At 33.5% G+C, this 18,706-nt stretch overlaps 1 protein-coding gene across 1 annotated transcript in view; it reads left to right on the top strand.

Annotated features, from left to right (window-relative positions):
- The window catches only part of LOC114335571 (phosphatidylinositol 4-kinase beta), a 488,466-nt gene that overhangs the window by 260,867 nt on the left and 208,893 nt on the right, over positions 1-18,706 (top strand). The window contains exon 3 of the mRNA XM_050654137.1: positions 5,485-6,162. Coding sequence (XP_050510094.1) covers positions 5,485-6,162 — 678 coding nt within the window. The remainder of the gene's footprint in view (positions 1-5,484; positions 6,163-18,706) is intronic.

The following is an 18,706-nucleotide window of genomic DNA, read 5'->3' as shown; positions in this document are numbered from 1 at the left end:
CTCTAAGGTGTTTGTTTTTCCAAATTGTGTCGTTTAGGCATCCGGCCGTTCTACTGGCTTTAATTATTAGTCTTTAACCTCTTCTTCGATATTATTGTCGGCTGATGGATTAATTCTCAGGTATTTACTTTTATTGTCTAAGTCCAATTTGCATCTTATTGGTTCTTTGGATATTACTAAGCTTTTTGTTTTTTGGGCTATTTTCATATTCATTTCTTTTGCGTTAATGTTGAATTCGTGCAGTAATCTTTGTAGGTCGTATTCGCACTCTGCTACTAACACGGTGTCATCAGCGTAACAGAGTATTTTTATCTCTTTATCGCCCATTTTTTACCCTCTTTTTTTCTTCACTTGTTTTATTATTGCATCCAGCGTTATGTTAAACAGTAGAGGGCTTAGTGAATCTCCTTGCTTAATTCCTGTGTTTGCTTCTATATGGGTTCTGTTATTATTCCATTGACTTTCATTTCTATTTTATTTCGTACATAAATGTTTTCTATCAGTTTTATAATATCCAGTGGTAAATTTTTGTCATATAGTAGGTGTATCATATTTTTTAATTGTATTCTATCAAACGCTTTCTCTAGGTATATAAAACAGAAAAACCCTCGCTTGTTATATTCTAATGATTTCTCTGCTATTTGTCTTATCACAAAAACTGCATCGTTATGATCTTCCGCTTCTAAATCCTTGTTGTTCAACCGATATATTTACGCTCGTCATTATTTTCTTTATCAGTATTTTTATTGTGAGTTTCAGTATAAATAGTGCTCCGTAAATTTATCCCTCTATAAACTGGGGTCTGCCCTATCACTTTTCTTAAATAACGCTAAGATCTGAGTGGTACTCCATTCTTCTGGAATTCTTCCTGTATTTATTATTTTACTTATCAGGATATTCAGTTCTTTGTGAAGCCTCTCTCCTCCATATTTTAAAAGTTCATTAGCTATTCCATCTTTCCCTGGTGCGTTTCGATTTTTCATCTGTTTTAAGGCGTTCGTTATATCTTCCTCTTTAATTCCTGTTTGCTCATCCGATTCTAATCCTGGTTTTCCAGTTCTTCATGATTAGCTGTTTGATACAGGTTTTCTAGGTAAGTCGTCCATGTATTTGTATCAATATGTTTTACTTCTATCAATTCCTTTATCTCTGCTGTTTGACCTCTTTTTCCACATTTCTTTTTGCATCCCGTATAAGTCGTGCTCCATCTCTTTTGAAAATGCTTACCAATGTTCTGCTTTCATATGTTTGTCTCGTTCTTTTGAATTTGTATTCTACCTAGATTTTCTTTTTTTCTTGGCATTTTATTTTTATTTCTTCACAGATCCATGGTGTTCTCCTTTTCTTTCGTATATGTTTTCTTATCTTACGTTCTCCAAGTGCGTCCGTTGCTGCCATTTTGATATTATCTCTAATCTTCCTCAACCTTTCTTCTATGTCTTCATCTAGTGTTATGTAGTTTTCGTTCAGTACTTTTTGCAGTCTTCTCTGGTATAGATCTCGTGTTGACAAGTCTTGTAGCTGTTCTACCTTTATTCTTGTCTCACATTAAATAGGGTCTTTTTTCCTGTTTCTTTTTTGTAGATGTGTTCCGATTTTTCCAAGTACTAGGTTGTGATCACTTTCGATATTAGCTGCACTTAAACATCTATGTCTGGTACTTGAGAATGATGGATGTTTCTGTTTGTCAATATATAATCAATATCGGATCTGTGTGCTCTTGTATTTTTGAATGTATATTTTTGTTGATCTTTATGTCTGAAGAACGTATTGTTTATTCGAAATTCGTTCTGAGAGCAAAAGTTAATAAGTAGTTCCTAAAGGGTTAAAATAAATTATTCAGAATTGATTAGCTTCTTGGGAATAAAACTGGATAATCGTCTATCTTGGTAAGACAATATACACTCACTCCGACTGTCAGCTCAAACGGGCTCAACTTAATGAAAAATATTTCTCATAAACAATGGGATGTCGACTTCCAAACTCTTATGACTGTACACTGAAATTTGGGCTTCAACCTGAGATACAATACGCTAAAGTGTTACGTTTGGCTTGTTCTCTTGTATGGAATGAAAGCATGGATAATAAAGGCCAGCTCCACTAACAAACTTGAAGTATTTGAAATGAGGTACCTGCACCGAATGCTTAAAATATCATGGACATACTAGGGACATATTGCGAGGAGAACGATATACTTGTCGGCAACTGGAACTCGAAGGAAACATAGAGGGTAAGAGAGGTCTAGAAAAAGATGTCATGGCTGGGTAATATTCGCCAAATGATATTAATGAAATTACTCTTAATAGAATAATGTAATCGTGAATGTATCTAATATCTCACCTGACAGTACAATGCACGGTGGACGCCTACGCAGAAATACACGGCACCAATACCCCAGAAGTAAAGTTAATAATAAATAATTCAATAATTATACTTAGTCACTATTTTCCCCCTAACTCGGAAAATATCGACCGCACGAAAAAACTTTGAAGAAATTGTAGGAAATCGCGATTGCAACAATTTACGAGTCCTTACCATTTTTCTCTCGAAGAGTTTAAAGTGGCCGAGCGGGTAACTAAGTCAATTTTATTTAAGTAAATACGGTTGCAATATCTCCAAACAAAATATACAATCATCATAAGAGACTGTAATTAACGAAAATAACTACCTAATTTTTTATCGAGATTATGAGGCAAATAAGAAATGTACAATACCTAAAATCACCCAGTGAGTATTTTTCTCGTTAAATAATTTTTTTATTAAATAAATTATATTATTATATATATTATATAAAATTATTAAATAAACTTTAGAATATTCAATGATTTGTTTCAAGAATTCAAATTAAAAGACAAATTACAACTACAATTATTCTTGCTAATTTAAAAACGAGTTTAGAAAGTAATACATAGGTACACTCCAATAATTATTTTAAAGATTGCCATTGTTATCGTTGAATAAGAACTCAAATTTAAATGCATCAAAAGAAATAAATAATTTTTATTATAATCCGATCGACCCGACCGACCCCAAATTCCGATAACCAAAGCTACCTGAATACGTCTCATCGTTGTCTCAGGTAAATTCAATCTCGTACCTAGAAAGCTGCTAACGCCATCTATTTCTAAAACCACTGGTGTCGTACATAAACGCTCATTTAGTTTCGTATCTTCCAGTATAATTTATCAGTCAACGACAATATGATTTAAAATTTATTCTTGCATGTGCCATGCAACGAAAGCTTACCTTTGTTTCATTGTAAATATTTTACTGTTAAATAAATTTAAAATCATTTAATAGAAATATTGTTTCACACGCACGATGCATGTTGTTTATCGCTTTATTTTGCTATGGAATCTTGAATATTTCATCAATGTTTGACCCATTTTTATTTTTGGCATTCGACTGATGGCGAATCTTATCAGTAGAACGATAAAAGTTATGTATGACAAAAAACCCAATGCTTGTTTTAGTGGAATTTTCTATGTTTCAAAATAATTGGACCAATTTAATCTCAATATAAAGAGGACAGAAGGGGTGATTACTGATATTATCTTTCTAATTCGATGTCAGTCTTTACATCCGTTGACGTTATCAAGTCTGGACTAAACTATCAACAAATAAAATGTTGGCTTAGGTTTGCATTACAAGACACGATCATTTGTTTAACTATTAGGTATTACATATTATATATACAGGGGGTGATCAAAATATTAGATTCATCCCGTATAAGAGTACCCCCTGTTAAGATAGGCAAAATGCCCTCACTGCCAGAATTAATTTTTTTTATGTTTTATATGATTAAAAATAAGCCTCGGTAGAATTTTAGCCCCCACCCCTCCCTCTATCCCCTAAAACTGAAATTTAATTTTTTTTTTAAATTGACCCTAGTTGTTACAATACAATAATTTATATAATACAGACCCCCCTGTAAACTGCTTTATTTACAGAACTAGAAAAAAATGTATAATACAAAAGTTATTGGATTTTTAAATTATGATATTTTGACATATATATCATACTAGTGACGTCATCCATCTGGGCGTGATGAAGTAATCGACTATTTTTTTTTAAATAGGAATAGGGGTCGTGTGCTAGCTCATTTGAAAGGTTATTAAATTCTCTATTCAGTAATATAAACATTAAGATAATTATTTATACAGAGAGTCCAAAAAATTTTTTTTAATTAAATTAATTGACAGAAAAAGAAGAATGTATGTAATTTATTTAATTCAAAATACATTCTACTGCTGTCGGAAAACAGAAATAAAGGTTTATTGGACAAATAAACATTACTTTTCACTTAAATTCAATGTTCAAGCTGCCACCCATCTGCCTCTTGGCAGTTTGAACATTGAATTTAAGCAAAAAGCTATGTTTATTTGTGCAGTAAACTTTTATTTCTGTTTTCTAACAGCAGTAGAAGATATTTTGAATTAAATAAATTACATACATTCTTCTTTTTGTGTCAATTAATTTAATTCAAAAAAAAAATTTGAACACCCTGTATAAATAATAATTATATTAATGGTAAAGTTTTAATTATTTTTATAATTATCTTAATGTTTATTTTACTGAATAGAGAATTGAATAACCTTTTAAATGAGCTAGCACACGACCCCTATTCTTATTTAAAAAAAAAATAGTCGATTACGTCATCACACCCAGATGGATGATGTCACTAAGTAGTATGATCTATATGTCAAAAAATCATAATTTAAAAATCGAATAACTTTTGTATTTTACATTTTTTTTTCAAATTCTGTAAATAAAGCAGTGGAAGTACTGGGGGGTCAAAATATAGTGAATAACCCTGTACATAACCTAAAAATGCATTTTTTTAAAGCATATATTTTTAAAGCATAATTAGCTATTTCACTATACTGTATGTGGTGCTTTTCTATCGCCCTAGACCCTCGTAATTCAAACAGTAATTTGCTCTTTTTCATTACAAGCCATCTTGTAGAGACTTTAAAAACACATAAAACAACTGTCAGCTTTAGTTATTATATTAACACAATTTATTTTACAAAACTTTTTAGTAAACGTCAAGCTATTTGTGGTTTTAAGATTTTATTTCACAGCATTCTATATTTACCAAATTACCTACTTCAAAACTATTTGGTACTGAGAAGTTTTATTTGTATAGTGTTTAGTTACTGAAATTGTTGTTGAAATAGTATTGAGGTGAGGATTTCGATAATAATGTGTTGTATTTAAAGAAAGTGACTAATGATAAGTATCAGATAAATGATAAATTAAGCAACATTGCAAGCATCAAATTTGAAATCTCCATATTGCAGAATAGGCGTATCGCGGTGTTTGTGCAATTCGGACCATCCATTTAAGAGATAATTAAGAGTTTCCAGAATTTTGGTCCACTTTGTATATATTACAGCATATATAAAATGCTATTTAAAATGCTTAGTAATCACAAAAATGAGATCCGCATAAATCTAATAACATATTTATTTTGTGTTGCAGGTCTATGGGAATTCTTTTGCCTCCTGTCACTCAAGTCACCACTTCGACGACCAACCACTTAACTCACCACCACCGCAACCGGAGTCTCGATTCCGCGCTCCAACGCATCCCAGAGGTAGACGTCACACCGAGTCCAGAATGCGAAACCGTCAACGCCATCTTATGTTCCACCGTCTCCAACACCAGCGAACCTCATCCCAAATCGTCTTCCAAGCAACGAAACGATGAACTAGCCAGCCTGGGTTCTGACGATTCTGGTATCCTGTGCGGTTCCGATGCCGGCTCGTCGTCCGAATCTAACGCCACTCGAGAATCTAGTGTCGAATACATCGATAATATCGCGGCCGAACGCAAGACCGAATCGAAAGAAGAAGTCGATTGCGAGGAAGATAACGACGATGACTCGGAACGGACTAAAACCAGCTCGAGTTCGTGTTCGAGCTCCGATGCACCGAAGAGTTCCGGTATGTTGCGATTGCTCGAGAGCAAAGTGTTCGACGTTTCGATGGCAATGCATTACCTCTTCAATAGCAAAGAACCGGGAGTGTTGTGTTATATTGTTAACAAGATGTTTAGTTTTGATAATCACGAGGTGGACTTTTATTTACCTCAGTTGGTGTGTATGTACATACAGATGCACGACGTAGCCGAAGTTATACATAGGTATCTCATTCATAGGTGAGTAATGATTAGATTATATTTTATATATAAATATATCGTGAATATTCTTATATCACTCCATATCTTATAGGTAGAGACCGAACATATATGCACTAAATACATAAAGTACATTGATAATAATGCACGTCTATTCTTCGGCATCTCAGAATTTCTAAGTCATAAACATTGTAATCTGTTATTTATTTCCTTACAATAAGGTAATACCACTTAAATGCTTACCTATTGTTCAGCGATACTCAACCTTTTTCTTTCCTGGGCCACATAGTAGCTATTGCCACAGCTTGCGGGCCGCAATCAAGATGAAGTAGTATACAGGGTGTTTCATTGGGAAACGGAAATACTTGAATGGTGAATAGAGGTAAATGAGGCGGTTCTAGACATACTAAATCTATTGCTCCACCGACTTTATAACTGAGTTACAGGGTGTTTTATCGATTTTGCCCATTTCTTTCTGGACCCATAACTTTAGAACCACCTTGTATATTTTTTTGATATTTGGTACACATATATCACATTTAAAACCCAATCCACCCAACTACTAATCACAAGAAAAATCCAGGTCCAGATTAAACAAAATTATAAATCCATTGTGACCTTGAAACAACATCCTGTATATTGAAATTTTCAAAACCCGTTTGCACATTTGAAAAGAGCTTTAATGGAGCTTCCATTTTTTGCGCAGACAATTCAATGACTTTCATTTTGAAATTATGTCGAAATTTTTAAAAACTCGTAGGTACTTTCAAAACAAAAATTTTGATATAATTTCAAAATTAATGTCATTAAATTGTCTGTGCCTAAAATTGAAGCGAGCATTTAAACTAAGTGTTTTGTGCTCTTTTCAAATGTAATATAGAGGGTGTTTCAAGATCACAATTATTTTAAATTTTTTTTGTTAATCCGTACCTGAATTTTTCTTGTGATTACTAAATGGGACGTTTCAATGTAGTAAATAAGTATTGATTATTTTTAAAATTAGAATTTGTTCATTAACTTTAATAATTTATTATTAAAAGTTAATAATACTTTGCTTTTTAATAAGAGTTCTTAAAAATTTCAATATAATTTAAAATTGAAGTCATTAAATTGTCTGCCTCACTCCCAAACACACCTCAAACACATTGGCACATCAAATAATTTAAAAAACACGTGAAATTTGACAAATAATTTGATCACAGGGCCCTTTAGTTAGCCTTCGGGCCGCATAAAAAACGCTAGAGGGCCGCATGCGGCCCGCGGGCCGCAGGTTGAGTATCACTGGGTCCGGTTGGGACGATTTGTCAGTATTCTGAATTAGGTACATACTAAACTATTAAAATTTATTTACTTTTCCGAATAATTTTATTTTGGAAATCAGATTTTGTAGAAAATATGCTACTATGTCAAATATTGCAAATATGCAGAAACATTAAAAAATCAATTATACGCAAAATATGCAACAAATATGCAATTGTCATCAAGTCCGGTCTCTACTTAATATTGAAATTAATTAAACTCTAAATAACCAACTAATTCAGACTTGGTGTAGTCTCCTATAACTAACGATTACTTCTTCCCCAATTTGGCATCCGATTAGTGCCATTGTTACGTCAAAACATCTTTCCTGTTAGAGACTAAAACCTCAAATTATCAGCCACCGATAAAAATCTTCCCAACCTTTTGACATCCAAGAGTAAACCATTTTCTTGCTTTGGCGTCGACTATGGCTGTCCTTTTCTGATACGAGCCAATAAGCTTAGACATTCTAAACGAATCAAAGCATATATTTGCCTCTTCGTACAATTTGCCACTAAGGTTTTGCAGTTAGAATTGCTATCTGAGTTTAGTAGGAAAGATAGGTGCAAAATCTTGTAAGGGCGTGTAGCGCGCTTTATGTGCATTATGTTTAAAAGAAATTATTTCTGCCGGCACAGGAGCTGAGGTTGGAAATATTAAAGAGGAGCTGAAAGGGTTAACACTTGAGATAAAGAAATATTATCAATACATATAACTCTTATAAACTTACGTGCATAGAAATCGGCCCACTTAAAAATTTGGTCATTTTTGATGCCTCATATTTCCTAAACCTGTTGGTCGATTTAAGTGATTTTTTGAAAATGTTATAGCTAGATTAAATAAAGAAAATCAGACCGAAGAAATAAAGAGAAGAATAAGATTGGCCTGGGCATCATTCGGAAAACTGTCTTATATTCTAAAGAACAGAAAATACCCTCAATATCTAAAAACAAGAGTCTTCAATCAATGTATACTCCCTGTTCTAATATATGGCTCTCAGACATGGACGTTTACAAAAGAAAATATGGAAAAAATAGCAAAGAACAGAAAGATCCATGGAAAGACAAATGCTTAACAGTAAACTATCAGACAGGAAAAGAAACGAATGGATCCGTAACAAAACAAAAGTGAAAGATGTCTCAACCCAAGTAGCAAAGCTTAAATGGAAGTTCGCCGGACACACCCTACGGCAGAAGGATGAAAGATGTACTAAGACGATTATACATTGGAGACCGTGGAACCACAAACGAAAAAGGGGAAGGCCACAAATGCGATGGTCAGATGACCTGAAGAAGCACACTGGGTCAAAATGGATGCAAATTGCCCAAGGTAGAGAGGCATGGAAGAAGGAAGGGGAGGCCTATATCCAAGGATGGCTGATTAGATAGATAGATAGTTATAGCTTGATTATTTAACAATACCACTGTAATAATATTGTTGCTAAACAGGTAAATTTTCATTGTATACCGGGTGTACCAATCAAACTGTGTTTTTTTCTCAAATTTCGCATCACCCTGTGGAATATTCTAGCATTTATAAAATATTAAAATTACAACCCAACTATAGCCTCGGGCTTTCTTAACATTTTGTTTTTTGATTCATTCGTTTATGTTGGATAATAAAAAAGTTAGGTACTTTAACAACTAGACATGTTCTTCATCAATACACGGTGTTTCTAAATAAGTGCGACAAACTTTAAGGGGTAATTCTGCATGAAAAATAATGACAGTTGGCTTTATAAACGTATGTCCGCAAATGTTTCGTTTCCCAGATACGGGATGTTGATTTTTTTCTTACAAACTGACGATTTATTTTATTGAACTGACTTTAAATCCGGTTGAGATATGCTAATGAAATTTGGTGGGTTTTAAGACGTAGTTATTGCACATTTTTTGACATACAATTTTGAATTTAATATTCACCATTAACGCGCATACGTGTAATATGACCGATCATATTACCCGTATGCACGCTAATGGTGAATATAAAATTCTTAATTTTATGTCAAAAAATCCGCAATAACTATCTCTTAAAAACTACCAAATTTCAGTTGCATATCTCAACTGGTTTTAAAGCAATAAATAAATCGTCAGTTTGTAAGAAAATATTCAACATACCGTATCTCGGAAACGAAACATTTGCTGACATACGTTTATAAAGCCAACTGTCATTATTTTTTCATGTAGAATTACCCCTTAAAGTTTGTCGCACTTATTTAGAAACACCGAGTATTGATGAAGAACATGTCTGTCTAGTTGTTAAAGTACCTAACTTTTTTAATATCCAACATAAACGAATGAATCAAAAAACAGAATGTTAAGAAAGCCTGAGGCTATACTTAGTTGGGTTTTAATTTCAGTATTTTATAAATGCTTGAATATTCCACAGGGTGATGCGAACTTTGAAAAAAAAACACAGTTTGATTGGTACACCCGGAATACAATGAAAATTTACCTGTTTAGCAATAATATTATTACAGTGGTATTGTTAAAGAATCAGGCTATAAAATGTTCAAAAAATCACTTAAATCGGCCAACAGGTTTAGGAAATATGAGACATAAAAATGACCAAATTTTTAAGTAGGCCGATTTCTATGCAAGAGTTTAGTTAATATATTTATGGATTGTTGTCCTTCGAGCCGGATAGTGGTTCTTACAATCCTCCCTAAGTATGTTAGGGCGGTTCTACAGGACAGTATTAGTTGCTTGACGTAGACACACACAGACACATACGTTAATTAAACTAAATATGAAAAGAAATAATTAATAAAATACTCAAAAAAAATAATATCAAAAAATATGTGTGGAGGGACGGAGCAGCCATATATAAAACATGCTCTGCCACATCCAACATTTTATAAAGAACCAAAGATTTATTTTTAATTTGCTGCTGGGCCTACTTAGACTTTAATTCGTATGTATGATAAATACATATTGTATAATTGCAATATTTATTAGATACATATATACTTACTCCAGACTTAATGTTTTCAGTTCAAATATTCATTAGAATGAAATCTTGTTTGTATTAATAAAGAGTAGACCTTATTTAATACCTCTAGGGAGATCGGAGCGTTATAACGAAAAGGGTCTTACTTTATTTTATTCGAATTTACGCTTCAACCGGGTCTTATGCAATATTTATTTTATTCAGCCGAAGACAAGTTAGATCCTATTTGAAGTATTTTTAGCGGAATTGAACACAGGATCTTAAAACATTCTAGCGTAAGTTCACTTAGACAACTGTCAAAAATATTTAGAATGATTATTTAATACCACCAATATTCTTCTTCTTCCTTTATAAAAGTAATTTTGCTTGTTCATAGGCGGGTAGTTGCCCCTATGGAAGATTGTCGCTCTATTTTTTGCGTGGTCTGCAGAGATTTCTTCCATTTGGTGATTTGTCACTTACTATTTTAACAACTACATATTGTATCCGCCATTCTCGTGATGTCAGTATTCCATTCTTTTTTCTGTATAGTGTTGCTTGGTTTATACGCTTGGTATATACAATTTTGTTCTGATCTCGTCACTCCTTATTCGGTCTTTCAGCGTGTTTACTGTAGTTCTTCTGAGTATTCTCATTTCTGTTATTTCCAGTATCTTCTGTGATTTGAATGTATTAGCTGTTATGAGTCTTATACTGACCTTATATTATATTCTTGATTTCATCGTTAATGTGTCGGTTACGCCATTTGGTGTTATTCTCTTCTTACTTCTTTTTCAACGTTTCCATAGCTGGACAGTGTAATTCTTAGATATTTTATTTCCATAACTTGTTCAATGCCAACTCCATCGACTTCCTATTTACATAATATTATTGATTCCTTACTGATTACTTATAGGTCTGGATCCCGCGTATGAAAAAAAAGTTGATTAATAGCAAGCTGAAAATGTGTTAATAGCTTAATGTTGTCTAGTCGGACAAACTTTGATATATGGGAACACTGGAACAGGGGAAGTTTTAATTGTGGAACAGGTTAAAAATTTGGAACGGTCAGACCACGAAAACGGCACATGCATTTTGTCCGACAGAACAGACTTAAACTCTCCAAACAGAGAGCATGCAAAAATCAGACTGCTATTTATCACCAAATGGGCGTTTTAATGAGTGGAACATGTAGAATATGTCAAATGACAGGAATTATGACAGGTGATAAATAGCAGTCTGATTTTTGCATGAGAGTTTAATCTCTGTTCGGAGAGTTTAAGTCTATTCTGTCGGACAAAATAAATGTGCCGTTTTCGTGGTCTGACCGTTCCAAATTTTTAACCTGTTCCACAATTAAAACTGCCCCTGTTCCAGTGTTCCCATATATCAAAGTTTATCCGACTAGACACCCTTAAGCTATTAACAAATTTTCAGCTTGCTATTAATCAACTTTTTTTTTCATACGCGGGATCCAGACCTACTACTATTGTTATAATTTTCTGAGTTAATAATAATATCGTCGTGATACATTCTTTTACTCTTGTGTGAAATTCATGATCTACTCTTTTAAGGCTATCTTAATTTTTGGCTATCAATATTGCATCGTCTTCCTAACAGAATTGAAATTTCATTGTTCTCCATTCTGCATTTTCTTTCTTTGTTGGCGCTCTTTATGACTTCATCCAGGATTAGATTGAATAGCATAGAGCCTATAGAGACACCAATATACGGTATAGAATAGAATAAAGACGACAAGAGATAGGATGTTTGAATTCTATCTCTAAAATAAACAAACTCAGTTCACTACTTCATTCATTTAAGAGTGTCCACTGTCCACTTATTGAAACAAGACATCAAATACTTAAAAACACATTTTGAAAAGCGTTTTTGTGTTGACCAAATCCCAGATTTGTTGAATATTGTATAGTCTCAGACTATTTCAGAAAAATATTCTCAATAAGAAACTTTTCTCTCTCGATAACCCAAAATAAGCTGGTATTTTCCCTATTTCCGCTTCAGGCTTTCATTGTGACATAACAGTTGTTTGTTTTACTTTGAGTTTCAATCGGACTCATACGTCTGAAGTTGTATTGACTTTTTCAGATTCTCAGGATACGATCAGAGATTGAATTGCAATATCAGAACTTTTCTGTGGTTTTGAAATCCGTAAAAAGCTATTTTTCTCCCTAACGTTTCGTTTGTACGTTCAGTGAAATATATTGCAATTGCGTAGAAGTTTCGATTGCAAAAAAAACAAGGGCTATAAAAAAGTAATAAAAAAAATAGTTAGTGTACTTATAACAAGTATTTTGAATTTTTTTAAAAGGATAATTTTCATGTCACCTTAAAAGTCCTGCCTTATATTTCGTCCCCACTTCTTCTGTTATAACTATTTTTTTTTCGATTACTTTTTTATACCCGTTGTATTTTTGCAATCGAAATTTCTACGCAATTTCAATATATTTCCACAGAACGTACAAACGAAACGTTAGGGAGAAAAATAACTTTTTACGGATTTCAAAACCACAGAAAAGTTCTGATATTACATTTCAATCTCTGATCATATCCTCAGAAAAAGTCAATACAACTTCAGACGTATGAGTAGATATTATCCGATTGAAACTCAAAGTAAAACAAACAATTGTTATATCACAATGAAAGCCTGAAGCGGAAATAGGGAAAATACCAGCTTATTTTGGGTTATCGAGGGAGAAAAGTTTCTTATTGAGAATATTTTTCTGAAATAGTCTTGAGATTATACAATATTCAACAAATCTGGGATTTGGTCAACACAAAAACGCTTTTCAAATGTGTTTTAGAGTATTTGACAATCGAAACTATGTGAAATAAACAATTTAAAAGAAATGTGTAAAAAATGGAAAACCAATAATTAAACCAATCAAATATTTATCAATTTATTAATTTCTATATTTTTTATTTATCAATTTCTATATTGGTTATTTTTTATTAGAATTTTTGATTAACAAAAACAAAGTAAAAGTAACTTTCATTGGTATACTAAAAACTATAATAATTTTGTTTTGTTTTCTATCGATTTGTCAGGGCCAAGGTTACTATTAATGCCGGACAATAGAGGAAAAAAATTAATATGCCCACAACGCTTTTTTCTACACTCGTAGAATTAAAACAAAATAAGGACATATATGAGGAAGACATGAGGAATATATACAACGGTATGAAAACTAATTCGAACTGACATTGAAACCAGTATAAAGAAAATATGTAACTTACTCTACTTTGATACACGATTTTTCCAAACGTCCTCAGTCTACGACAATTACAATAAGTAACGAAACACATCATGCTTGAAACACATGTCAGATGCAGTTATTCGTCATAAAGCAAATTATCGAGAACTATATGTCTGATCGACTAGAAAAAAGCATTTGACGGAGTGAAACTCACAGACGAAGCTCACCTTTTGTAGGTATAAAATAGAAATTCTAAACTATTTATAAACCTTTGCCAAAATAACAGACTCAACCATTGCTGATCTCCCATCCCTGATGCCAATCTGCATCTACCTCTCCAGCAAAGAAGTTGTTAACAATTTTTTAACAGACCACGGAGGAATAAAAATAGGAGACAATGTTATTAGAGCGAGAAGATTAGTCACTCCTGCTAATAGGTTAATGTTGTCTAATGTCTGTCCGACTATTCCTCATCACATCGTCGAAAAATATCTTGCTGGGAAGACCCTCAATATAGTCACGTATTAAGCTTCCGTAGACAGGTGTACTATACACCTGTCGACAATCTTGTCATTCCTGAATCAATTCACATTGACTTCGATAATACGTCTTACCGAATATTTCTTTCTGATGGACTCACCTGCTATCTCTGTCATCAATCTGGTCATATAGCCTCAACATGTACCAATACGGCCATACAGCCAAACCCGTCCATACCTACATCCCAAACTGACCAAGACTCTATTCCTTCCTTTAATGCAATAGCAGAAAGCAAAAATCACTCTGTTCAGAATCAAATGGAAAACACTTGTGAAGTAATGGAGTCCCAAGAACTCCATACAGAAATTACTAGACCGAAACGTTCTCATTCTGAAATATCGACTCCACTTAGTACACCACCGGTAGAAAACACAGAAGTAGTTTTTACGAAACCAAAAGCAATATCAACAAAAAAGCCAAAAGCCACTAAATCTGATACAAAAACAGGAGAAACAGTTTCTACAGAATCAGTTATCCAACCTGCAAAGGAATTTATTGATGAAGCTTCAACCCAGTTTGATTTAAACTATGCAGAGATAGTCAGATTTCTGGGTGATGCACATGGTTCCTCCTATCCATTAAATATCGCACAAGAATACACGGAAAACATATCAGGGATATTAACAATACTAACAGAAATCTACCCCAAACTCGAAGACAGACGCATTAAATCTAGAATTACACGAATAAAGAAGAAAATACGTCGTCAACTAAATCTAGAAAAAATTGAAAATGATGACAACTCCGAAGATACAGATGTTGAAGGAAATCCCAAAAAAAATCAATAAAATAAATATTAACAATAAATGGATATTATTCATTGGAATATACAAGGATTATTTACACACATCGAAACACTTCAACTTCTAATAAAAGAAATAAACCCAGAAAGTATATATCTACAAGAAACAAACTTTAAAAACGACAAAAGATATAACTTAAAACATTTTGATTCCTGCCACAAATTTTGATTGTTATAGACTGTCCACTATATCAACTGGAAAAACGAGCTACTGGACTACCAAGTGATATTAAGTGTGCATTAGACTGTGATTGTGACAAAATCATTCGGTTTTTAAAATAAACTAAAGTCTATAACCAAATATGAGTGCTAACGTTAAGAACAATTATAAATTAAAATCAACTTCGTAAAAACTATAGTTTGTATATTATATTAATTAAATATGTATTGCACCACCGCTAATAACCTTTTATGGTTAATGCGGGTTATTTCTAATAAAAAAAAATCAGAAGCTGATACCTGATAAAGGTCACTGATACCTGATAAAGGTCACTGGTATCAGCTGATACCTAAAAAAATCATTAGTTGATACCTAACTCGGCTAGGGACTGGTATGGTCAATGCCGTGGTAATTTCACGATGGAGTGGTCTAAAGACGTTGTGCTGGAATGTTTATCAATTAATTAACCAACTTACTAAAAAATCTACCGCCAACATTGGTAGTGTACCCTCGATAATCGAGTAGACACGTTCCATAGAAATGGTCCGACCGAATTTATCAAAAAGTAAATATTTATTTCATAGATAATTTCACAGTAACGTAGGACGCCAACTGTGTTCTCTTTTCTTTTCACTATTATCTATTTTCAATTTCTCTTTGCCGACGTTAAATGGCGAAGCGTACCACGTCACGTTCCATGGGATCCCGTCTTTATGTTCCCTATTACAATTTATCACATTTCAAACCACAAACGACCCCCCAATTAATGCTTTTGAGAGTTCGGTTCTTTCACGAGAGAGCAATAACCAGATGCATATCTTATCCCCCGTTGCTCCGAGTGTTCGGAATCGGTTTTGATTCATAAATTTCCCAAGATATTAGTCATCTCTTAGTTCTGTTTGGCTGGGTAGGAAATTCTCTCCGATTTTATCTCCGGAAGTTTAAGGAAAAATGGATCTAAAATGGGAATGTTTGGGTTGAAGATTTTCGTTAGTTTGCTGGGATATAAAAGTTTTTAAGATATGTAACACTTTCAATAAACTGCTACTTTTTCACAAGAATAAGTTAATATGTTAAAGTCTAGCAACAATCCAACAGCCAAGTGAGCAAATTAAACCAGTAACAAAAAGAGATGTAAAAAATACTATTCAATATAGATTAAAAACCAAAAAATCTCCTGGCTATGACCTTATAACAGGAACTATCTTAAAAGAGTTACCAGATATAGGTGTAGTTATGATAACACAACTATTCAACGCCGCAATAAGGCTCAAAATTGTACCAACGCAATGGAAAATTGCTGATATAATAATGATCCATAAACATGGTAAACCACCTCACGAACATACCTCTTATCGTCCTTTTAGTCTTTTACCGGTACTAGCTAAATATTTGAGAAGCTATTAGCAACCAGGCTAATGAAGATAATAACTGATCATAATCTTTTTCCGGATCACCAGTTTGGTTTCAGAGAGAAGCATTCAACAATAGAACAAGTTCATAGAGTCGTTGATATAGTAAATAAAACTTTTGAAGAAAAAAAGTACTGTTCTGCACTTTTTCTTGACGTCAGTCAGGCTTTTGATAAAGTCTGGCATGAAGAGTTGCTCTTCAAAATAAAAATGAACGTTCCTGATTCAATGTTTACTATACTAAAATCATATTTAGAAGAAAGGTACTACCTTTAGGTACTACATTTAGGTGTCAAGCATGAAGCAGATACATCAAAAATCTACCCTATACGATCTGGAGTCCCTCAAGGTAGCGTTCTGGGTCCTACATTATATCTAATATTTACACATGACATACCAACAAACGAAAATGTAACGACTACAACATTCGCAGATGACACAGCTATGTTAGTCACAGATGAAAATCCCGCAACAGCTACCGAATCTCTTCAAAGGCATATTAGGAACATTGAAAAGTGGACAAAGAAATGGCGAATAAAGATCAATGAATCAAAATCACAACATATCATATTTACAAAATGTCGTAAAATATCGCCTAATATAGAAATAAATAACAAAGCAATTCCACAAGCCGAAAGCGTTAAATACCTTGGTATGCACCTGGACAAAACTTTGACATGGAACACATATATGGAAAAAGCGCCAACAGTTAAATTTAAAATTTCGTAAACATTATTGGATACTGGGCAGAACATCGAAGTTGTCTATACGTAACAAACTGTTGGTATACAATACAATACTCAAACCGGTCTGGACCTATGGGATCCAGCTATGGGGTACAGCAGCAAAATCCAACATATTCATAATGGAAAGATTACAATCCAAAGTGTTACGCTCTATAATGTCTATAACAGACGCCCCATGGTTCGTGTCAAACAAAGACATTTATTGTGATCTAGAAGTACCTACGATCAGTGAAATGATAGTTCAGTGCAGTGATAGTTCAGTGCAGTGTTCGGTACATAAAACGCCTAGAAAGCCATCTAAATGCCCTGGCAATAAACGTGCTTGATAATAGTCAACAAACTCACAGACTAAAACGTAAAAATCCACTGGACCTTATTTATAAATAAGTTTTATACCTCACCGTAATTGTGTTTATATTTTAGATATATGTATTGTTTGTAAGTGTAAAATGTATGTTTGTATAGCATATTATCGGAATGTCATGTTTGTTCCATACTAGAGGTCCAGTCATTGGACTGACCTCTCTAACGTCAATTTTTTTTTACTTCAAACCCCAGAGACGCTTATTGTTAGAATTTTTATAACTAACCGATTGCTGAATAAACATTTAAAAAAAAAAGTTCGGCGACTTTTAAACAGTACAACCGAAAGTCGGAGATCAAATTTCTCACATTTAATACCATCCTTGAGTTATGAGCTCTCAATCGACAACTCATTTGTCATTCTATCTGTTTTAGTAACTGGTGAGTTATATTCGCGGACAGACAGACGGGCGGACAGACAGGCTTGAAACCGGAAGTATATATTTGTGCTCGTCTTGCTAATGCGCGTCGAATTATATATCGCTTGTACTATTTCAGCGACTTTAAAACAGTACTTTAGGTTTCAACCCTAAAACCGGAAGTCCTAGGTCAAATTGTTCACCTTTAATACCATCCAGTGGACCGAGTAAAACAGTATAACTATCTTGGAGCAATAGTAAACGAACAATGGGATCACTCACAAGAAATAAAATGTAGAATAGAGAAGGCTAGGAGTGCATTCAGTAACATAACCAAACTCTTTAAAAGCCACAACCTTAATCTGGAGATAAAAATAAGGCTCCTACGATGTTGTATTACCTAATATCTTCTCAATATTGTATTATCGAGTTGAATCCTGGACACTCACTGAAGCAATGGAGAAAAAACTTGAAGCCTTTGAGATGTGGCTATACAGGCGAATCCTAAGGATATCATGGACGGACAAGATAACCAACGAGACCGTATTACGAAGAATGGGCAAAGAAAGAGAGGTGATGTATACCATTAAAAGTAGAAAGTTCGGATATCTCGGACACATAATGAGAAACGGCACTAAATACAGATTACTGAAGGTAATCCTTCAAGGTAAAGTATTCGGAAAGCGAGGAATTGCGAGAAGAAGAATATCATGGTTAAAGAACATGAGGAAATGGTTCTCC

Source organism: Diabrotica virgifera, chromosome 6 (genome assembly GCF_917563875.1).
Source record: "Diabrotica virgifera virgifera chromosome 6, PGI_DIABVI_V3a".
Lineage (NCBI taxonomy): Eukaryota > Metazoa > Arthropoda > Insecta > Coleoptera > Chrysomelidae > Diabrotica > Diabrotica virgifera.
The sequence above is the reverse complement of the archived record's forward strand: the minus strand, read 5'-3'. Positions and strand labels throughout refer to the sequence as shown.